The following is a 24,244-nucleotide window of genomic DNA, read 5'->3' as shown; positions in this document are numbered from 1 at the left end:
CTGCCGGTGATGAATGGATATTTGAAAGGTTTGCTGGAAGTGAGTGGGGAGGAACCTAAAGACAGGGAGGAGTTCTGCCATTAGATCAATGACCTAAACCGGCCAAATTTACCGCCTCGCGATAAATAAACGTGTTACACGGATAACCGGCTCGTTAACGATAAAAACATGTACATGTATGAATGTAAACGTCAAATACCACGTCCATGATAACGTACAAAGCACAAAATAATTTACGTGGAAATTAGTTATAACAACATATCTTAGTCGTGAAATAATTCCATAGAGGTTTTAGATGAATTCATTAATTGTTTATGAGTCAAAACATATATCTACTTCAGCAAGATATATCTACTTTACTGAACGAAACTCTCCCGACGCCGAAGACGCTGCCTCTGAAGTAGAGCTTTCGCGCCATCTGTCGACTGGAACGGTTGATCGCAAGTCTTCAAATGTTTTTTTTTTTTTTTTTTTTTATTTATTTATTTTTGTAAACCTGAGTAATGTAAGACACATGACGTGTACTTTTATTCGTACATCGCACGCAGTGGTAACATTAGCATACTCTTCCTGGTTGGTGATAAGGCTATCTAAGCAATTAGCAAATTGTAAAATACCCCTGAAAAAACAAACAAACAAACAGTCAGACACAATATTTTGAAGATTATTATTATTATTATTATGGTAATTAATGATTGCAATAATAATAATAATTTCCAAGTATTCAGCAATATTTACAAAATTGTATATATTAATTTCTATCAAAAATTCTTACGGAAAAAGGTATTTATTATTAAAGGTATTATTTGTGTATTTATTACAGCGAAACCGTGATGTAATTTCAAACACGACTCTTTATTCAAAGTATTAATAAGTGGGAAATGGCGTAGCTTCATAAATCATAAATCTTCATTTTTATTCAGACACACTTTTTACATATATGACCATAAAGCAGGATATGCAACTAATTTGTCATTTTAAATCCCCCCCTCCATGTTTCTCTGTCTCTTTCTCTCTCATAGATTTATTTATTTCTCATGTATACAAATGCACTCCCACTACTGCGTAAGAACACTTCAGTTTGGGCCCCAGACTGTCCTAAATCTCCAAATGAACTGTCCTGGATTACCAAAAGCAGACAAAAACACATATATATATATATATATATATATATATATATATATATATATATATATATATATATATATATATATATATATATATATATTAAAAAGACTAGCTTACTAGATTACTTTTATTTATTTTTGTTATTTAATGCAACACCACTTTAGTAATTCTAATTTCAGAATTTCTTTTTCAGCATTATAAAAGGATATAAACGCCTTACACTATACATGATTGCCTCACAATCCAATTATGAATCCAATACTATAACTGTCATAACTGTCTAACATAATGATAGTGTCATGGATTTTTGGGTGTCCTGAGTATTCCAAAATACCTGACAGATAGCTCTTTGTGTTTAGTCATTTGATCATTACATTTCATATAATTTTAGTGGGAATGTCCATATGTCAGTGTCTGAAAGTTTGGCAGCTCCATACAAAAGTCTATTGTAGGCACAATGCCCTTCAGCAGTGTGAACCGGCACTGAAGCTCTTCTTGACATTGACTCAAACCTACAAGTATGCTGCCATAGGTCTTTAATCAAAAGCCATGTTTTTCATCACAGGTGTCTATTGTTCAATATATCAAGTGTCTGCAACAGCCTGGCGGCGTTTCAGTGCGGAGTTCTCATCTTGTGTATGTCACCGATGGAGCTGAAAAATATAAACGCATCCAGGTTTACTTCATCCAAAAAAAGATAATTTACTGAAAACGTGCTCACCCTCAGGCCATCCGAGATGAACAGATTTTCATTACGTCACTTGCCTATCAATGGATCCTCTCCAGTGAATGGGTGCCGTCAGAACGTGAGTCCAAACTGTTTATAAAAACATCACAATAATCCACACGACTTCAGCTGTGCATATTGTTCTCCTGATTCAGATGAGACCATTTCTTCACTAGAGAAAGTTTGGCAAGTAATGATAAATTTCTATATGACACAAGAAACATTTACATTTTAGTATAACAATTTTACATTTTTCTGTTTTTACTGTGAAATTAACAATGTATTTTATTATGCTATTGATTGGATTGCTTTGACCTTTTATTTTAATTATATATAATATATATATATATATATATATATATATATATATATATATATATATATATATATATATATAGTGGGTTGAAGTTATGCAGCTGTAATTTTTCAAGTTGAATGCACAGTCTGACATCAGTGGTACGACACAGGTTCTTTCGGTGGGGTGTCTGAACATGCTTTTGTTGTCAGAAACCTAAATTTATTGTGGCACGAGAACATAGCTTTATTAAGCGCAGTGATATTCATTTATGTGACTGGAATACATTCCAAGTTGCAATAATATGCTTTGTGTTTTACTGTTATGTATTGTGTCTGTTAGTTACTATAAGCTTTTATATATATATATATATATATATATATATATATATATATATATATATATATATATATATATATATATATATATATATATATGATGACAATGAGGACATGCATGTTTAGTGAAGTAGATTAGACATTAAGCTATGTGATTTGAATTGTTAAATTGCGCTCTATATATCTATAAATTGGTGTTAAGACCTAAATATTTCCCACTCTAACTGTTCATTTATCATGTTTTCTATACGCATGGGAAAAAAACGCATGCAAACTGAGCAATAAAATAAATTAGTTTGATGTTTTGTCAAAAATATGTCGATAACACGAAACTGACAAGCTGTGATCAGGTGCCAAAGTTGCTACAAAAGGCCAGGTAATTTGTGTCACTGTCCTGTTATTATAGTTCTCTCAGACTACATGACTAATGTAAGCAGACGTCTGTTTCTGGATCCTAGTCGAGATGGATGCTGTACTTTAAAATCTACAAGGTCAATCGCAGTGGGTCTGACCAGCCCCCTTTTCTTTTCTTCTCTTCTCTTCCAGCAGGTTGTAAAGCCATTAATGCATCAAGGGTTTCGTTCACGTTAGACCTCAAAGTGCGAGCCCCTCTCTCTCTTTAGTCTTTGGTTAAGATCAGGGGGGCGAGGTCTCCTTGTTCTCAAATGAACCATGTACTGTCTCTGGACTGCAAGATTCGGACATATTCTACTACACTACTTTGTCTTACACTTATGGATTATTAATACGGCAGCAGGTGCAAATGTTAAGGTAAATCGCGTTCATTTTTGTACAGATCGCTGTGAAACACTTTCTGGGCTTGAAGTCGTAGGCTTCATCTTCTAACGCTGGTTTGGATAAGCGCTCAGTTACAAATGCCGGTTGCAATGCGGGAAACGAGAACGAGGCTTAACATCAAACTTTCGCACCAAAACACGGTTTCGACCACGTCCACGAGCACGACTTTGTTGTTCTGTAGCGCGTTTTGAGCCGTTTCGGGTTCTGAGATCAAAGCCCAGCTGGAGTTTTATGTCTGGAATTTCCCAAATTAAAGCTGCACATTATTTTTTTACGATTTTGATAGCGAATTATTAAACCGCACGCGCGATTGAACCAATCGCGAGCCAATGAATGAATTATAAGTGAATTGTTATTCTTGAAAATCTCTTTTGAACTCGGATTGCGGACTCTGTGCCGGTGACAACTTTTCTTTCAGTTGCATGTTTGAGTTAAGCGTGAGTTGATTCGAGGTGAATCTAGTGATGAGAACTCCGACTCATTTCCGAGAGTCGGTTCTTTCGAACAGTTGGTTTCAAAGAACCTTATTCAAAAAACAGATTCAGTCACCACGTAATTACGTCATCAAACGGTCCAGTGTTTACGTACTCGTTTTCGAAGGTTAATATCAGCTAAAGGAAATGTTCTCATGCTGTTTTTGTAATTACATAAATACTTAATGATTGTGGAATGTTCTCATAATTTCATTAATATTTAATATGCATTCACATAATGCACTTACGTTGTACCTAACGTTCTAAGAAACGTTTTTGTAACGTTTAAACAATGTTATAATGCAAAATTTGAAAATGTAAACATTTAAATAACAATCTCATATCCTAACGAAATAACTGTACTTTTTTTAGAAGCATCTAAAGATATTTTTTCAGTAGGCCTACATTTGAACAAAATTTGTTAAGTTGTGTTGTTGTAGCCATGATTAATCTCTTAAAACATTACAACAAAGTCATTAAAATTGTATTTACACCGCTTGTCAGTTTTTTATGTTTCAGGTTCTTAAAACCTAACGAATATGTGTTAATAAAGCTGTCGTTCTAGTCAATTAAGTCGTACCGGTTAATCTGCGATTAAACGTCCATTTGAAAGAGCCGATTCAAAGTTGTCGACTAGACGACCGTTGATTCAGCCCGAATCAAGGAATAGTTCAAACAGTTCTTCTAACCGTTACTACAGATTCACTGAAAAGATTCGAATCAAAAGAACGATTTACAATGTAAATCTGCTACAGTAGTCCATAAATAGCGCATTGTCATTCCCTCATTTGTTTGGTCTGACATTTACGGGCGTTATTCATGCAAGCTGTTTGAAAGCAATGTTACTTTTGTGCTGTAAAAAATGTTTTGATGCCGCTCGGTGCAGTTCAGCACGTTTATGACCGGTTCGACCTGACTGGCGCCGTGTTCAAGCATCAGCAGACTAAACTCAACTGAAGTGACATTTCGAAACTCATCGGGCCCATGTGGTCTCCTTAGGGGGTCTCCGTTTTAGGATGCATTAGAAAGAGGGGAAAAGTCTATTGTCTATTTAGAATCTAAACATCCAGAGGGCATTCAGATAAAAAACATATGGGCATGCAGACTCTTGTTTGGACAAGATCCCCTTAACATCCCCTGCGTTTGGGGTGGGGGACACTGGATTTACTCTTGCCAAGCTATTTGGTTTTGTAGAGAGGGGCTGCTAAACTCCCTTACAACTAAACATACCATTATGCATTTTTTTCAAGCCTGCAGGAGAAGTAAGCGTTCTTGCTTTAACGGTCATACTTTACAGTAAGTCCATGTTCAGCTGCAATCGGCTTCTAAAAGAGACTCAGACGCGAAAAAGTGGACATTTATGTCAAAATGTCACTTTCAGGCAACTTGATTTCATGCTTAAACATACCATAACTTTCCAAATGTCAGCTGCAGATTAAACAGCGCACTATTCAGGATGGGTCAACGGGTGCATAGAGCTCTAGGAAGAAAATGGTCTTTGTGTAAATCCTCCTACTTATACCAAAATCCAAACGTTGACCATTAAAGCTGGTTTGAGATCAACCATGCTGGGAAGCTCTTCTCTTTAAGAGCTTCACAAGACTTTCCGTGGAGCCGTGCCTGTGTTGTGTTAAAGTTCACTGATGCACGGCTTGAAGAGGAGCGATTAACCTGCTGTCTAGACAACAGGAGTCTGCTTAATTTGCCTACAGTCGCTGGCCCTTTCATCTGGGCTCTTAGGGGGGCTCCATTCACCTTCGACTCCATCTCTTCCCTAAAACTGCCCGCCACTGCTCTCCCTCTTTCTCTTAAGTCACAAAGTCTCTCTAAACTTTAATGTCTAGGCTTGTCTGGGCTTCTTCAATGAAAATTCGTACACAGCCAACCTGTTTTGGATTTTAGCCAAAGTGCTTTTTCACTGTCCAATTTTTCTTTTTTTTTCTGCTCTTTATTTTCTATTCTCTTCACACTCTATTCTGCACTTCTATATATACTACTTAGAGAATCGGTACTCCTGAAACTTCACAATCAATATTATGTAGCAAATTTATTGTTACAAAGACGTTATATTCTGTATATTATAATATATTACATTATGATGTTAAATTTGCAATGGGTTATCTTAAGTTGCTTTCTGTCTTAAAATGTAACCATGTCATTTAAAAAAAATAAAGTAATACTTAATCGTAATTGCTTAAGTCCGACAAAGGAAACAAGATTGCAATATTATGGACAGTATTTAAAAATTTGTGTCTTTATATTCTGTATTATATCACATTTCAGCCATTTTCTTTAAATAAGCTGCTGTTTTTAATGCTTTATTTTAAATGCTTGGGTCCAACATAGGAAACCAGGTCTGCACTACAACAACATTAGATTAATATTAGTGCCTTGAGAGTCTTGACCGCTTTTACCCACAAAGTTACACAGAGAAGTGCTTGTATCCAACAATAATTGCCATTGTTTACAGATTTTCCATGTTATCATGCAAGCGTGCAGCAGTGAAGCACTGTGTCTCTGTCTTTGCCAGGACAGCAGTGAGGGGAGGGAGGATTTCCAGAGGCAGCCAGATGAGGTAGCGCAGTGGTGGGGTGAATGGAGCAGCTGGTCCACCTGTTCCCGTACCTGCGGAGGAGGTGTGCGCTCTCAAGAGCGTCACTGTCTGCAGCAGAGGTACACCGTTCTCAGATGTTACACAAGCTTGTTTTCACCCGAGGAAAAATGACCCTCTGTACTAATCAGAAGTGACAGGTCTGATGCGTTGTGCAAAGTTCTCCATTATGGGTTGAAAGCTGTCAATTTGACCTTGGTCTGAACCCACTTTTCGCACCGGGTAATGTCACTCACCATCAACTTGAAGGTCACAGAATTAATTTAATGTGGGATTATTTGGCCCTAAATGTTTCTCCTTCGTGTTGTTTGACTTAATTAACAAGATTGATCTGCAACTTGTTTACATTTAACTTAAACGATTTAGTTTTTTTAAATGTGTACATGCAATTTATTTTAGTTTTCTTCTTCCATTCGTTAAAGATAAAACGTGTATAGATCAACGATTCCTTGCCTCATTCTATACCAGATCGTAGACTAACCCAAGTGAACCCCTCACACGAGCGAGGGGAAATGGGAGAGAATTCCCCCTTGACTAATATCCTCCAGAGCACCCAGAGGAATGTCATGTGGAATGAACATCAATCCACCGGCCCACATGACACAGGGAATTCTGCTCAGAATGACAAACATATTTATAAAATGGCTTTTAGAGCAAATGGTCAAACATTTCAGGGAGATTGCGCTGGAGATAAGGGCCCTAGCTGAGCCAGTCCAGCTGGCTCCCATTAGCACTTCCCAGTATGGTGGAGGCAGCGAAAGGTGTGTGCATGGGGGGAGGGGACGGAGAGAGCTAGAAAGATGAGGAGAATTATGTATGGAAACGTTTAGAGGGATCCCAGTGGCACATGCTGTGGTTATGGATGCTGGTTATACCAGTATGGGATGCTGAAGTACTCCTCTTACCGGTTAATTAATTTACTGCCTAAAACTAAGTGGAATTAATCTGAATTCAAATATAAAATAACAAAAATTAAACTAAGCAACCAAAAATTTGAAATATTTCTGTGGCAACTGGCAAGTAACTGAAATACAGAAATAAGTTTAGTAATAAATGAAAACTTAATTAAAAATACTTAACTAACTAAACGAAACAACTAAACAATTAAATAAAATGCAAAAAACTAAATTACGAAAAATTATGTAAAAATGACTTTGAAAGGATATTTTTTTAATTAATCTGATATATTTGATATTGGATATTTAATTGTGCATCTCATTTCCTCTATGTATGTTACATTTATATCTTTGCACTCACTTAAAATGTATCTTTGAAAGCAACTAATAATTTAGAAACTGTTAAATACAACCTAGAACAATTCTGATATATATATATATATATATATATATATATATATATATATATATATATATATATATATATATATATTTTTTTTTTTATGTTGACATGTCTAACTTAACTGAAATCTCCTGTTTTAAGTTTTAAGTGTTTTATTGAATTTATTTACTATTTTTAAGACAAAATAAAAACAATAATATTGGATATGTCCACTGTAACAGGAAAATCATAATCAACTATAGGTAGGTGCATTCTTATAAATTTTGATATCTGCAGATAATTTAATAAAAAGTAAATATTGAATGCAGCGTAAAGATCTGAAGCACTTATATACAGATAACCCTTTTTCAGACTGACGTCGACCCAAAACATCAACAGTTCCTTCTGCACTGGACCGTCCAAACAGTATCAACTTTGTACAAATCAGGTATGGCCAAAAGTTTATGAGATCTTCATAAAGATGTTTGTGTATAATTAAAGGATAACCCATAATAATGTGACTGGGTGGAATACTCCATCCAAGCCATCTGGCATAACTGTGCATTTTTACACATGTTGGCTTGAAGCTCTAATATCTGCAGGCTGTTTGACCTGCTGCCTGGCTCACGAGCTGTGTCTTTATTGTTGTCTGGATGTTTGCCTAGCCGTGCCCAAACAGCAGAATCAGCTTCAAACAGCACCAGTGCTCTCAATTCAATGCCAAAGCCTTCGGCAGGAAGCACTATGAGTGGGTTCCACTTTATCCGGGTAAAAAAACTTTCCTCAGTGTTTTCTTTTTCCACCTCTTTCTCTCTGTTTCTTTTTTTCAAATCGCTTTAATTTGCTCTGCTTCCTAGTCTTTCAGCCTTTCAGTGTTTTCGACTCTTCTGAATTTCTTGTCTTGGCCACTGGCCAGCTCTATTATAGCTCACAGATGCCCCTTTAGGATTATTTCCTCAGCCCACAGTTCCTTATGTACAAAAGAGGCCTCTCAATGCCATAAAGACCTATTATCTCTAGAGGAATTCTCTGAAGCCTAGATTGTAATGATGTTTTGCTGATGTCACCTCCTGTTCAGATGATTACATCAACATCTCCAATAAGCCATGTGACCTCCAGTGCACCACAACCACAGGAGAAAGGCAGCTGTTGGTGCCTGCCCATGATGGGACATTCTGCAGGGATGGGATCTACCAAGGTGTTTGCATCGAGGGCCAGTGTCAGGTGTGTCAGAATAATATTTGGTGGTTATTCCAAGCTTCAAGCGACCAAGGTTACTTCAAAGCTATTTATTAAGGATGCTTGACATTCTATCCAAAGCAGATTTTCAATCGACAGTCGCCTTTTTAATATAAATATAAACATGAGGTACTGTATACAAAAGCCTAATTCTCTGTGATAAAAAAATATCACAATTGCCCCCTGTTTGTAAGATTATGCTCAGTGCTAACTGTTCTGTTCTTGTGTTTTCAGGTGGTAGGGTGTGATGGGAAATTGTATTCCAGTAAAACCATAGACAAATGTGGAGTCTGTGGTGGAAATGGAGGTTCTTGTTATCGTGTCTCAGGATCTTACCGGAAAGGGATCACACAGTTAGGTATATCTTATGTTAGCATTAAAGGTTAAATAGCCAAATTTGTTACCTTTTATCCATCTATTTTATAATTAAACGGACTGATGGATTCAGCTAAAAATGAAAATTCTGTCATTATTTGCTAACCCTCATATCACCCCAAACCTGAAAAGCTTTCTTTGTTCAATAGAACATAAAAGAAAATATTCTGAAGAATATTGGAAAACAAACACTTTCGGTTGACATCCGTTATATTTTTGGAGATGGGAACCAAAACTGTTTGGTTACCAACATTCTTCCAAATATACTTTTTTATGTTCTACAGAACGAATAAAGTCATATATGTTTGGAACAATATCAGAGTGAGTCAATAGTTCCAGAATTTGGTCTCTTTAACAATGATATCGAACTTAACATAACTCATTAAACACGAACATTATGTACAAATAATTAAATGTAACAGATCATTTCAAATGCATTAACTTGTCTTTGTTTCTTTAGGTTATGTGTTCATAACCAATATACCAGTTGGTGCTACTGATATCCAAATCATAGAGCGACGGAAAACTGAAAATATCTTGGGTAAAAGTTTCTTGGGTTGATCTGTCAAAATTGAAATGGGCAAAGAGCAAAATGCTTAAATATTTTTTTTTTTCATGTACTAGCTCTGTCTGACGAAGCTGGTCACTTCTTCTTCAATGGGAATAGTGTGATTGACAACCCACAGAACTTCCATGTTGCTGGGACAGTCTTTAAGTATAGGAGGCCAGCTAACCTCTTCTCTGATGGCTTTGAGTACATCATGGCTCAGGGTCCCACCCATCAGGCCCTGAATGTCATGGTAGGTATATAGGTATGTAAAATCATCATAACCATGTTTTTATTTTTATCTGGTATGTAAATACCTGGTATATAGTATAATTATTGTCTTTTCTAAGTGCGTTTTCTTTTTGTTCAGTATTACAACCTCAATGGAAAGATGCCTCACATCACATATGAGTACACAGTTCCTCGAGCTCCTGAGCTGAGGGCAGCACCTCCAGTGGTCTCTACACCCGAGCAACCTCAAATAAGCAACCTCATGTCAAAGACATCCAAAGACCCTTCACCAGCAGAGCAGAAAATGAACACGTCCTCTACTGAGCTCTTGTCCATTCATAATGAAATCGAAGCTCGTAAAGAGTATGGAAAGAAAGGCAACCAGAGCACTTCACTGGGACCTCAAGATAATGTGGAGGTGCACGTGGGTCATGAAGAGCTGTTGTGGGAACTTCAGGCTTCTGTAAACTTCAGTGAGCTGCCTGGTCTGGTGTTGTTTAGACCTGCCAGCGAGGTTCTCCAGAATGAGCTAGATGATAAAATGCACCATCTTGAAGCACAAGGTAGTTTTGGTAAGTAAGCTTTAGGGGAAACCTTTTGGGTTCATTCATTGCCGTTTCATGTTGCTTTCACCCTAGAGGATTTGGTGTGGACTGACATGCTTTGACTGACCTTTGAGTTTAGCTTCATTTGATTTGTGTAAAAGCAGTTTTGCTTGAAACCGGCTAACGGGTCTTTTTGGAAAAAGGGTGTTCTTTTCTTACATGATTGATGTAAACGTGAGGATATTTTGACAATATGAAAAATGGTTTCAAATGTAAATGTAGTGTAAAAAAAGAAGCAAAGTGTCAGAACTTGAATTTAAAGAGGTGTGATATAAATGCATATATTCTTTAGCCTTTTTAGTCAAACAAACTTTGACTGATAATCTCCATTTTATGAAATATCATGAGGTGCAACCATAAATAAACTACCATTTAAATACTTTTATATTGACATCCATTCAAAGGTAGGACATTGCATCATATACCAATTTGCCAAGGACCCAAATAAGCGTCAAGCAGGTTTGTAACTCTCTTTCAAATTTGAATAAAAAAAAAAATTGGTTGATATGTAGTTAACGAATTTGGATATCATGTGGTATGACCTCAGAAAAACAATTAATATTAAGTTATTTGTAAGTGTTTATTTTTATTATAAATTTCGAAGTGACCTTTAATGGGAAGGTAGCTTGTTTTGTTAAGATGATTAATTCTGTGCTCCTAAATTCTGACTAAATTTGAAAATATCATGTGGTGCGACCAAATATCATGTGGTGCAACCACTGCAGAGTATTTTCCATTACAGATATATGTCTCAGATTGTCATGTGTGTGTCTGTGTGTGTGAAAGATAAAAATTTATTTGAAATCTTTTACATTATAAATGTCTTCATAAATGTTTTTTACTGCATCATTTAATGTGTCCTTGCTCAATATGTGTGAATTCTTTTCTCAACATTTTTTTTAAAAAATATCCATTTTATTTTTTGTTCATGTACTGTATATATTGAACAGAAATTGTGTACTATAAAGAAAAGGCTAAGACTAAGATATCATGGATTGATCGACTGATTTCACATTCAAACATGCTTTGCTATTGTCCAGGCCCTGATTCCAACCTGATTGATGGTGATTCGTCTAGTTCCAGTGACTCCAACCTTACATCTACACCGGTACTGAAAAGTCTCTTCTACGATGGAGCGCCTTGGCCCTCGGGCTCCAGACAGCCTTGTAAAGACCCCTCTGCACTCACTGGTTGTGCTGTACTCAAGCTCAACTCTTCACTGGGCAACAGCCTGACACTGGAGATTTACCCGGGCAACCTGGACATGCACGGTCCAGACGGAGAGTCTGTGTTTGATGCCAGGACTAATGACTCAACAAGCCACCGGTCCAACCTTCTCCAGCTCCACCAGGTGGAGCCAGTGCAGACCCCCCACAGCGAGAGGTCAGACGGAAGGCACATGAGCGGATTGAGCCTTTAGATGAATGCTCTGACATATTTATTGCCACGGTCTGGCTTGAGTTGTTATGAATGGAAATGTGCACCAATCTTTCAAAATGTCACTGCATCCTTTCCACAGATGTGCTTGTTAGAGTAGAAAAAGTTTTTTTTTCCTTTCCCAGCCTCAGTTCTCCTCCAGTTCTCAAAGGGCAAGTTAACATGAAATTATGAAAAATATATGGACCTTTTCTTAAATTATGGATATGTAGGAACTCGGGGGAATTACATTTTCTGCTATAGTAACTGTATTGATGATAATGTAGTCCAGTGAATCAAATTCTTGTTCAGACTTAAGCAAACATTCAAAGTGTGAAAACGTCAGGTTGGGTGAATTCAAGGTCTGAGTTATATGTGCACTCTTTTTAGCCTATGTACTGTAAAATTACAAGCTTTAATTTTTTTTTTATATTTCTGCCTTTTCTGGCTGTATTTGGGCAGTTTGAATTAAGTATGGAGAATAAAATAAGGAGAAACTGGGAAAGGACCACAAGACAACTCAAACTTGGACTGGCCAATTCCTGTCTGAGCTCATTCGCTTAAATGGCATATAAACTCTTGTAGCAATTTCTTAGATTTCGTTTTTTTGTCAAAGAATTGAAACAGCACCGATCACCATCTTTTTCTCTTTTCTCTGACTCCAGCAGTAATGAGTTTGAGGTGGAATCTCTAGATCGTGACATCAGCATGTCTGACATGTACAGATGGAAGGTTTCTGCGTACGCGCCCTGCAGCTCAACATGTACAACAGGTGAAATCGCAAGCACACACAGACAGTGCGACACGTGCAAACACACAGCCAACCTGACGCTTCACACTCTGTCTGTAGGCATAAGCACATCCTATGCCTTGTGTGTGAAGTATGACGGGTCAGAGGTGGACGAGAGCTACTGCGACGCTTTGACCAGGCCGGAGCCCACACATGAGTTCTGTACAGGCAAAGAGTGCCTGCCCAGGTTCGATACCAAACCGTAACTGTGTGAAAGGTGCGAATGCTGTTGACGGCAGACCTTAAGTTGCTGTGTTCTGTGTGCTGAGGCAGGTGGGAAACTAGTCGCTGGAGCGAGTGTTCTCGGACATGTGGAGAAGGCTTTCAGTTTCGCACGGTCCGCTGCTGGAAGATGATGGCCCCTGGATTTGACAGCTCTGTTTACGATGAGCTGTGTCAGGCTGCGGAACTGCAGAAGCCCATCACACGGAAAGCCTGCAAGAGCAAAAGCTGCGGCCCACAGTGGGAGATCTCAGACTGGTCTGAGGTCAGTGCGTAAAGGCTTAAGTGTCAATAATATGCAGTAACACTTTGTTTTAATGTGTCCTTGTTACACATTACATTTACTTAATATTAAAATAACAATTATTTATGCATAATTACATGCAAGTAACCCTAAACCAAACCCTAATTTTAACCCTAACTATATAGGAAGTACATGTTGTTAATTAATATTACTCAGTACTTACATGTATAATTACACTCTAACAAAAACACCTTAAAATTAACTCTAAACTGAATGTAATGTTGTTTTAGTTGTGTTTAGTAAACTAAATTAAAATGAGAAATGTTGCCCTTGCAACTTGATGAAATTATTTTTTATTTTTTATAATTTTTCAAGTTCCATATTTCAGGTAAAGTATATATATATATATATATATATATATATATATATATATATATATATATATATATATATATAATTTTAATTAAGTGTCAGATTTAGCTTTAAATAACACCCAACAGTGAGCCAACTGCCAAAGTTTTAGTTTAGACCCAACAGTGCGTCAGTCGTGACAGTAATGGTTGTTTGTCATTGTGACAGTGTTCAGCGCGGTGTGGCGGTCGAGGGGTGAGGAGCCGCGAGGTCCGCTGCTCCATGGAGGCCAGACTCTGCAACGAGTCCACCAGACCGGTCAGCCAGAGAGAGTGCGAGGGGCCGCCCTGTGATCGCAGGTGGACTGTCTCTGATTGGGGGCCGGTGTGTTTCAGAAAATTTCCTGTAAAATACGACATAGAAATAGATTGTCCTTTAAGCATGACATCGTGTGTCTTTGCTTCTCCCTCTCTAAGTGCTCAGGGCCGTGTGGGGAGGGCAGGATGAGACGCTATGTGGTGTGTAAGAACAGCAGTGGGAAGGTGATTTCTGATGGCCAGTGTGATCCAGAGCTCAAGCCGCTGGCCGTGCATCCATGTGGAGACAAAAACTGCCCCGCCCACTGGGTGGAGCAAGAGTGGGAACAGGTGAGCTGTCCCTGTATTTCCTGCAGTTTACATTGTTACTTTAGAATGATTTATATGCTATTATAGTATCTGTTAGTGCTGACAAACGATTAATCGCATCCAAAATAAACGTTTTTGTTGTATGTATAATATATGTATGTGTACATTTATTATGTATATTTAAACACCCACATACATGTATACCACATATACATATACATATATGCATATATATTTTGAAAATATTTAAATGTATATACATTTTTATATTTGTATTCTTATATTTATATTAAATATATTTGGGATAAAAAACACATTACGTAAACAAAAACTCACAATCTTTTAACAGAACTAATTTGTAGTTTTAATTTTCATTTCAGTTTGTTTTAGAAATTATGTTGTGTGCTTTTTTCAGCTTCAGCGTTCAGCTTCAATTTATTTTTATTTTTGTTTATTTCTATTAATTGTATGGCGCATGTTTTAGTTCTCTTATATTGAAAATATTTAATAACGTTTAATTAATAAATTTAATATATATATATTAAATATATATTTAATAAACACAATAGTTTTAGTATTATTAAATAGTATTAAATATTTTGGCTTTTATCTAATATTTATTTTTTATTTTATTTCATCTTCATTTCAAGTAACAAAATAATTAATTGGTAACACTTTACAATAAGGTTCCATTCATAAGATAACTACATTAGTTAACATGAAGAATACTTGTAAATCATTTTAAAACATTTACTGATGCATTATTCAAATCCAAAAATTATATCAGTTAATATTAATAAATGGTAATAAACTAAGACAAACTAACAATGAACAGTTGTAGTTTCGTTTTAACATTATTGCTTATTTTAATATTAACAAAGATCAATAAAAACAACAACAAATGTATTGCTCATTTTTAGTTCATTATGTTTATGCATTATTAACATTAACTAATGAGGCTTATTGTAAAGTTTTACCGACAATTTTAATAGTTTTTGTTGAATTGAACAATAACAACACAGCACCTATGTGTTTAATGAACATACCCAGTGTAATGCCACATGTGGCCGTGGGGTGAAGACGCGTCAGCTGGTGTGTGCTGGGCTGGAGGGTGGCGTCTTCAAGGAGTTTCCTGAAAGGATGTGTGACAGATCCCTTAGACCGGCGGACAGTGCGGCCTGTTTTGAGAGACCCTGCTCCAAGTGGTTCACTACATCCTGGTCCCAGGTTAGGAGGGCTAACTGAGAAGAAATGTGCAATTACAGTACAAATTACAAGTTATTTTTTAAAAATGTTTACAATTGCAAAGGGGGTTACCTCTAAAAGATAAATTATAATATGTGAGAATGAAATGCAATTAGGAGAAATAAGTCACAATTACAATAAACTGCAGGATTTAAAGTCACAATTATGAGAAATCTGAGAAAGAAAGAAGTTAAAATTGTGAGATAAAGCCTCACACATAAGATATTGTGAGATTTAATTACAGTTTCTAAATAAAAATGCTGTAATTACAAGAAAGGTGTAGATTTGAGAAGTTACATAAGACTATATATAGTCAAAATTGTAGGATAAAAACCTTCTGATAAAATCTCATAAAACGTTATGAGATATTACCGGTTTAGTTACAATTAAGACAAATAAAAGTCACAGAGAAATAAATTAATAAAGGAAAATTTTAAGAAAAAGATGCAGTCATGAGAAGTAAATGTCAAACTTTCAAGAAAGGTCACAACATTGCAGTTACAAAATGTAAAATCTCAGTAGTGAGCCAAAGAACATATTTTATGTAAACGTGCTGTCATTTCACAAGTGGATTGCAATCATTTTTATAACATTTTCATGTAAGAGCAAAAAAAAAAAAGTTAAGAATTTGCCTTCTTGACCAACAGAAAGCTGCTTGCTTTTAAAAGTGCACATCACTTAGAAAGTCATCAACGCAAATAGGGAGCGATTTATCTGTTCTGGATAATGGCTCGCTGAAGTGTGTGTTTGTGTCTGTGCCCCGCAGTGCAGCAAGACGTGTGGGATCGGAGTGCGTGTGCGAGAGGTGAAGTGTTATCAAGGAGAAGAACTGGGCCACAGCTGCGATTCAGCGCTGAGACCAGAGGCCAGGCAGAGCTGTGAGGTGCAGCCCTGCACTACTGAGCCGCCAGGTGACCACAGCAATACACACACTAACCAATTCAGCTTGGCTACGCATCGCACACTTTCAACGAGACAGGCCTTGAGTGAGTTGAAAAGAAACCCGATCGATCTTTATTTGGAAAGATGCTGTAAGGACGCACCCTGGCACGGCCGTTGTTTGATCATGCCAGTCGTAAGTAGTTTACGCTGTACCTTTTAATGAAACACAGCAACGAGTGCGTGTTAAAACGCTCGACTTAATTTAAAGCACATGCGAATCTATCTTGGCTCAACACAGGCTAATTCCTGTGAAATTTAGACCAGATTAACGCTTTGTTGTTTTTAATCTTTGCATGGCAAGTGCATCATGCGTGTTGTCAATTTGGCAGTTCACTTTGCGTTTTTGGACAGCGATGACATTCCTTGTTCTGCATTAGAGATTCGGCAGGGAGTACATGGGACAGTCCTGCGGTCACCGATGTTCACCGAGATCTACTTAAAGCATCTCAAAAAAGGGTGTAGCGTGTCTGTGCCACTAGTGGTGAATGAAGGGAACCGCAGAAATCACGATTGTTCCAAAACCCCTAATAGTCCACTAACCGTGAGAAGAACATTTTATTAGTCGCAGATAAAATGTTTAAAAAATACGCAGGCAAAAGTCACAGAGTCTATGATGGACAGATCATTAAAGGGGAAAAAACTATTATATAACTTTCAATATAAAACGTTTGCAGCAATTAAAAAATATTAAAACTAAAAGTACATGCTTTGAAATTGAAGCTAATTTGTTAAATGCCGTTTTTCTGCTAAACAAATAGTTCCTGACAGCAACGATAAACAACAAGAGAACGTTCTGAACACGCTTCTCATTTCATGGAGCTTAATTAAAAACAGAATAGATTGTCATCTTCTGAACACCACCATATATGAGATTTTCTCTCACACGTACATCTGCTTACCTCTCAGCATGAGAAATCGTATTTCAAAACCGTAGCGTGTCAGTACAGTGTCAACCGATGGACATATATAATCATACGTGAGACAGAGAACGAATAGGTATCGTGATATTCCCTAATCATGATGGAAACTGCGGGCTTTCACACAGACCCACATCAACATATCTCCGCCATGAGAGGCATTTATTGGATGGGAAAGGCCGTGGGCTCGTGATTAAAGATCAGCCAACACTATTTATCTACAAAACATAAATAAAAATTGGAATGATATCTCGATGGTTGTTGGTGTGAAAAAAAAAATCACACTCTTCTAAAATCACGTTCTTTTAAAAAATGGGAAAGATTCATCAAACAAAGCAGAACACACAGACAGAAATGCAAAAATCATCCACAATTCAAAATGATCCTGCTCACACTCAAAGCGCCCCGAAATGACATTATGATGAGAGCACACCTCAAAGAAAGAACGCACGGTTAAACTGCTAAAAATATTATTTAAATGTACGTATTATGCTATTAAAGTAGTATTTTGCACATGCGAAAAAACTATTATATAGCTTTCGATACAAAACCTTTGCAGCAATTAAAAAATACAATTACATATTTGACTTTCTCATCATTTTGTCTTTGCTATTGAGATTTGAAAATAATTGAAATACTAAATACTACATTTATTCTGCATTTAATACTAATTCTTATTTCCCCCCCAGCTGAGGACGCCTGTCAGGATAAAGCCACGGCTAACTGCGCTCTCGTCCTGCGGGTGAAGCTGTGCACTCACTGGTACTACAGGAAGGCCTGCTGTCTGTCCTGCAAGAACAAGAGCCAGTGAAGTCCGCCTGGCTCCTCACTGTGAAGACCCTCCTCCACATACTGGAAGCACTGAACCCAGAACTGACCATATCCAGCTGTTAACCTCTCCTCCGTAAAAAAAAAAAAAGGTGCTATATGAAAAGGGCCCAGGCCCTGGTCGTGGTCCTGCAGGGACCCGGTAAAGGCAGCTCCTGTAACTGGACTGCAGGGGAGCCGTGGGTCTGCTGATGATAGAGACACACACTCCTCTGATCAAACAACTGTAATGTGTACTGTAGAAGCCTTGATTCTGCTCTTACACACTTCCAAATAAATACACACACGTCGTATGATATATGTACAAAGTTTTTGTTTTATTTCGTTTTTTGTTGGTGTTCGTTTTTTGCTTTAGAAGAAGAAATAAAACTAAGGTCGTTTTGAGATGTTGGTTGCGTTTGGGTTTTTTTTGTATATGCACGTATACATAAAATATTCTTAACATTTGATACAAATCCATTTATTTCATACAAGCTTCATTATATACAGTAAATATAAACAGAAAAGTAGGGCACAGTGAGGCCAGTACGTTGCTCTATGTCAAAGGAAACATTTATATATATTGTAATGTAAAATCAATATATTCTTAAAATATTATTTTTAATATTATGTTTTTAGTCCCATTGCACTTTAACAAATACATAACACGACTGAATGTGAAAGCTAGTGATTGCACATTGAACAGACGGGTTTTGAAAATGTTCATGTAGTTCTTATAAAATGAATTGCCAGCAGAGGTAAAAGAAGAAGATGGGCTGTGAGAGACACGGATGGACTGGAGTTGCCCACGAATCGAATAGGATCACTTTCAATGCCAACCCAGAAGACGGAGAACGTCTGCACAACTGTTGCCCTGCAAATGCCATATAATCCATTACAATGACAGAAAGGAAAAATGACAGCAAAAAAATAACTTTATTAAATAGTAAGCTTCTTTCAATGAGGCAGGTGAACGGTAACTCTTTCTGTATGTGTGTGTGTGTGTGTGTGTATATATATATATATATATATATATATATATATATATATATATATATATATATATATATATATATATATATATAGAAACACTTTAATTAAAGATGTCCTAAACCATAAAACCAACATGTGTTCTTGGACATTTACATTTTCATTTAGCAGATACTTTTATTCAAAGTGACTTACGAAAAAAAAAAAAAAAAATTATATATATATAATATGATAATATACGTGTGTGCATGCAAGTGTGTAATCACTTGAAGTGAAATATAATAACTACTTATGCTATCACAATATTATTTAATACCATCAAACAATATAATAAAACAAAGCCAAATGTTCTAAACCTAATACATGTAAATGTAAGCGAAACACAATGAACAGCGGGTGAATAGGTTTTACCTGAAGTGAATATCTCTGTTGTTGGTGTAAGGAGCTTTCCACTGAACCACTATAGTTGATTTGTTAACGTTTGAATTGTGACTGACAGATGAGTCCTGCTGCTTCACGCCAGAAATTTGAAAAAAGAAGTAAAAGGATTTTCTCAAAACCATAGGTTTGGACGGCATCACGTGGTGAACAAATGATAACATTAAATAAATAAATAAACATTTTAAAATGAACGCCTTACCCCTTCGCAGCTGAGCAACTGAGCATTACTTCCCGCGACTGTGAAGGTTCCTACTGGACCCATCTCGTTCCTGGCCTGAAGAAGGAAGCCCCTGAACTCAGTCTGGTTTGCTTGCAGCGTCACTGCCAAAAAAATTAAAACGGTAACGAAACTGACTCATACAGTACATTCGCTAAAAAATCACGAGACGAGGCTTTTTAATGCCAGAACGGCTAGAAAAATGATTCCTGTCACAAACCTGTGATCACCTGACCCTCTGTGTAGTTCGAGACGTCTGTGGTGACGCTGTATGGAGGCTGTAAGACAGAGGCAATATTGCCTCCATGATTAGGAGTCCTAGTCGTGCACGCCAGAGTCACCACGCCGTGGCTGAACGCGGCTACGGCAGAAAGATTCAGCCCAAAAACCAGTATCACAAACTGTATGTTCATCTGAAACACGTAAATAAAAAAGGTTTCAATTTTAACAGCGCATTGACAATCGTTTAGATTTCAATGGAAAACAAAAAGCGCACCGTTTTGCTTTCAATAAATGTTTTTACCGAAGTTACTGACCTTCGACAAAATCAAAGAGCGATGTCGAGTCGCTTTCCAGAAAATATGAGTGCAGCTGATGTGGGTCAGGAATAAGAGGCATTTATATGCGCTGGATACCAGGAAGGTAAACAATGAGCATATGGATAAACATCCTTATTGATATGGGAAAATCATAAAGTGCAGGGAGATATGTGAGCTACGGAGAAATAAATAAGTTGTTATTTGATTTATGAGGAAATAAAACCTACCTGTCTGTTGTGCTTCTTAGACATTATCATGAAATAATGATGAAAATGAAATATGAAAAAGTTGAGTGTTTATAGAATACATACAGAGATCGCACAAATGTGCATTCTGGAGATATGCATTATATTCTATTTACTTGCCACACATGAGTGCATTTTATTAGATCGAATTCTTGTGATAAGAAATCTGATTCATCGTGGGTAAATGGGTTGCCAGGTTTCTTGGCCTACTTTCAGTCATTTAACTAAAAAACAGACAGGACTACATTATATTAGCTTTTAAGAACCCTCTGTAGGGCCATCATTCAGAAGTTCAATAAATGAGCGAGTTTTTCATATAAAGATAAAAGTTTATCATAACAAATACAAAGCTGAACAGCAGCTCAAGGCGTATTTAACGAACATTTTGACATGTTTGAAACATAAAACATGCTTTGCTCTGTGGGAAATCTAAACACTCGCTGAAAGAGTAAATGTCCCAATCCCAAAACATTCACAAGGGGAAAAAAAAGTTGTCACCCTAAGCATTCACAGTCACAAACCAGAGCTTTTACACCCACTTGAAATCCAATCAGACTGTATTTATGGGATAGAAATGTGATTGCTTTGTCAAGAAAGAGCCTCGAAACTCCCTCCCAGTCCCACCGCTGCTTCTGGAGGAGCAAACATCTCAAGCGTACGCAGTAAGTTTACTTTCACGTCTTTCAATCGCTTCAGATCGATAAATACATGCAAATAATCTAGTGCTGTCAAATGATTAATGATGATTTTTTGATGTGTGTGCTGTGTAATCACGTGGATATAAATAAACACATGCATGTACATATTTAAGGAAAATATGCTGTTTCTGTATTAAATATATTTATATATAATATGAAATACTGTATGTGTGTGTATTCATACATGCATAATAAAAATGCATAGTACGCACACATATATTATGCAGACAAAAGAGCGATTAAGAGGCACTAAAACAATGGTGCTATTTTTATTTTGCCTACTTATCCTTACGTTCTCAGATCGGTTTACCAAGTCATGCTGTTCAATCAATCAGTCAAATCAGATAAATAAGCAGGTGTCGTTGTTTTATAGATGCACGCTGAAATTCTCCCGCTGTTGTGCGTGTGCTACGTGGCGAGAGTCACGTCTTACCCCGATGGGCGAGTGGAGGATTCCTGTCGAAGCATGACCCCCAACCACACTGACTTTAGGCCTCAATTGAGCGGGTCCCCTTACAAAGTCTCTGTGAACCGCAGCACATTTACACCAGGACAAACAATCGCCGGTGAGGGCAGTTTCTAAGGTTTTTAATGAAAGCGTATTGATAAATTGTTAAAGCAGTAGTTTACCCAAAAATGTAAATTCGCTGCAAAGCGACTCACTCTCAGGCCGTCCAAGACGTAGATGAGATTGCATCACCGAATGGGTGCCGTCAGAACGAGAGCACAACCAGCTGGTAAAAACATGATGTTTGTGGATGATTAAAGCATCTAAAATATAAATAATATTGCTTTCTCTCTTGTGAACCAGGAGAGAAATACATACAGATCAAGGACTGTTTACAAGCAGAAACAGTCCAAAACCGTTCCAAACGAATATGTTGAGATGAGCAAACAACACTGGATGGACTTTTTCATTGGAGGTTATTAAGGAGTGGTGTTTTGGCCGGAGATGACAGTGATGTTATAACGATGGAGTCATTACTTTCACGGACACATTCACATTGTTGGGCAACGACGGCCTGATGATGAGTACATTTTCAGCCAATTTAAATTTTGTATTCGTTTAAATGAATGAGATTTTTTTAAAGATGGACAAGCACAAGCTTCCTCTCATACTGACGGTTTTCCTATAAACCTTTCATCAAAGAAAAGCAATATTGTGACATGACAACTACAAGCTTGATTTTATCGCTAACTGGAGGTGGTGTTGGGGATAGGGACTTTTTCGTTCTTTTTCATTTAATTCTATTCTTCCTGCATTTGAAAATCTGCACAGTGCACGATGAATCATTATCTTTCAAAAATGTATGCATACTGTGTATATTTTATTATGTATACACACACATGTATATATTTCAGAAAAAATATATATATATATATATATATATATATATAAATATATATATTAAGTATTTGCATTTATAATATAAAGTACAAATACAGACAAATAGCTAAATATATATGGTGCGTGTATATTTATATACACAGATCACATATATTATAAACCCCCAAAAATTTTGGGATTGGATTAATGTTGATAAAATTATATATTTGACAAAAGTACTAGTTTTAATTTTATTATAGTATTTTTATTCATGGCTCAAAACTATATTTTTAATTTATTGTGATTTTCTTCTCTTTCTTCTCTTACTCAATGCGTTTATGCTTTATTATTAACAGCATTAACAAACGCATGGCAATTTGTATCCATTTCATACTTTGGTGGCTAATTTGTATGAATTCATTCATAACTTCACTCACAGGTTCTCATACAATCCGTTTAAAAAAACGTTTATGCAAATTTCAACACAAATTCATCCAAAATCACCACCTTGTAAAACAGCTGCAATGCTCTCATGTTATAACCGCCGTGGTTTCCCCGGTGACGAAAAGCTCATGATTAGGTAAGCAGCAGGGGTCAACTCGAGTTACGCCAACAGACCTGGTAAGGGTCAACGCACATCTCTGTGTTTAACTCTCAGTAACCCTGCAGGCGGCAGAGAATGCCTCCGAATTCCAAGGCTTCATGTTACAGGCTCGAGAGGTGGATGGAAAAACTGCCGTGGGACGCTTTACATCAATAAACACCAACCAATCCCGTGCCCTGAACTGCTTCGACGCAGAGGTGCTCTATTGTTATTATAAGACGGAGCTAATGCATTACATTTCTCATTCCTATTCAATGCAGACGTTTAAATATTAGCTGCAGTATTTGCTTTAACGCTAAAATGAGGCATGAGTCATGGAAACGCTCTGATTTTGGCCTTCAGAACTCAACTCTCAGCCAAGCATCTGCAGACAAGAAATCCCAGTTTGAGGCTACATGGGAAGCACCGGCAAACTCCTCCTTGGGCGACATTCAGTTCTTGTATGCGTTCAACTCTAGTTTAAAGAGGCAAATACACTCGTAACCTCTTCACTTGATCATAATTCTCTATTATTTCAGTGCCCTTTCAGTGCGACGTTTGTCAGAGACTATGCATCTTTTTGGACCGGGGTGAAGAGCTCTACGATTCGGTCAACTGGCAATCAGTCGTCTACAACGATAAAACCCCCAGCTGCTTCTCAGCAAACTAGTTTTGTACCAGTGAGTATTCTAATAGACATGCTCCCATTTTCTCATAATCAGGTGCTCGATAGTTCTTTGTTTTTCTCCAACAGAGCTCCAGCCACAAAAACAGATATCTGAGTGCAATGCGGTTCAACGTGATTCTCATTTTGCTTTTACTTTTGATCGACCTTTGATCATACTATTTTAAAATAACCACTCTGATGTTTAAAACGCTGATGAACTCTGATGATTAAAAGCAATAAAATTTGACGATAAAGTTTTTACGGCATTCATAGAAGCGGAGAATGTGAATACTTTAAATACGTAATAAAAAAAAATTTACTGGCAACGAAAA

The 24,244-nt window shown here is 37.0% G+C and overlaps 2 protein-coding genes across 3 annotated transcripts; one reads left to right on the top strand and one right to left on the bottom strand.

The window, feature by feature from the left end:
- The first annotated feature begins 6,244 nt into the window (after window positions 1-6,244).
- On the top strand, window positions 6,245-18,395 carry si:ch211-267e7.3 (ADAMTS-like protein 2). Its single transcript, XM_043262413.1, has 17 exons — window positions 6,245-6,432; window positions 8,021-8,096; window positions 8,314-8,416; window positions 8,727-8,872; window positions 9,122-9,245; window positions 9,723-9,803; window positions 9,887-10,062; window positions 10,180-10,612; window positions 11,686-12,028; window positions 12,730-12,833; window positions 12,912-13,038; window positions 13,125-13,338; window positions 13,897-14,052; window positions 14,145-14,315; window positions 15,345-15,521; window positions 16,306-16,450; window positions 18,088-18,395. The coding sequence occupies exons 1-17, from the start codon at window positions 6,245-6,247 to the stop codon at window positions 18,207-18,209; spliced, it is 2,886 nt and encodes a 961-aa protein (XP_043118348.1). The 3' UTR covers window positions 18,210-18,395.
- A 127-nt stretch (window positions 18,396-18,522) lies between these two features.
- si:ch73-14h1.2 (putative ferric-chelate reductase 1) lies at window positions 18,523-20,530 on the bottom strand. Of its 2 annotated transcripts, none has more exons than XM_043260979.1 (5): window positions 20,390-20,530; window positions 20,074-20,266; window positions 19,836-19,957; window positions 19,607-19,707; window positions 18,523-19,079 (listed from the first exon to the last, which is right to left on the bottom strand). In XM_043260979.1, the coding sequence occupies exons 2-5, from the start codon at window positions 20,264-20,266 to the stop codon at window positions 18,929-18,931; spliced, it is 567 nt and encodes a 188-aa protein (XP_043116914.1). In that variant the 5' UTR covers window positions 20,390-20,530; the 3' UTR covers window positions 18,523-18,928. The 2 variants fall into 2 exon arrangements, with proteins under 2 accessions (XP_043116914.1, XP_043116924.1); XM_043260989.1 differs by having other exon boundaries at window positions 19,607-19,704.
- Window positions 20,531-24,244: the final 3,714 nt, after the last annotated feature.

This window comes from Puntigrus tetrazona, chromosome 2 (genome assembly GCF_018831695.1).
Source record: "Puntigrus tetrazona isolate hp1 chromosome 2, ASM1883169v1, whole genome shotgun sequence".
Taxonomy (NCBI): Eukaryota; Metazoa; Chordata; class Actinopteri; order Cypriniformes; family Cyprinidae; genus Puntigrus; species Puntigrus tetrazona.
The sequence above is the reverse complement of the archived record's forward strand: the minus strand, read 5'-3'. Positions and strand labels throughout refer to the sequence as shown.

Bases quoted from the DNA above. Each gene is read 5' to 3' on its own strand.
- si:ch73-14h1.2 (XM_043260979.1), bottom strand. From the start codon at position 20,266: ATGAACATACAGTTTGTGATACTGGTTTTTGGGCTGAATCTTTCTGCC. The intron at 19,958-20,073 runs GTTTGTGACAGG...TTTTTTTGGCAG, and splicing joins AGAGGGTCAGGTGATCACAG to TGACGCTGCAAGCAAACCAG. The intron at 19,080-19,606 runs GTAAAACCTATT...TGGCATTTGCAG, and splicing joins AACAGAGATATTCACTTCAG to GGCAACAGTTGTGCAGACGT.
- si:ch211-267e7.3 (XM_043262413.1), top strand. From the start codon at position 6,245: ATGCAAGCGTGCAGCAGTGAAGCACTGTGTCTCTGTCTTTGCCAGGAC. The intron at 6,433-8,020 runs GTACACCGTTCT...ACCCTTTTTCAG, and splicing joins CGTCACTGTCTGCAGCAGAG to ACTGACGTCGACCCAAAACA. The intron at 8,097-8,313 runs GTATGGCCAAAA...ATGTTTGCCTAG, and splicing joins ATCAACTTTGTACAAATCAG to CCGTGCCCAAACAGCAGAAT.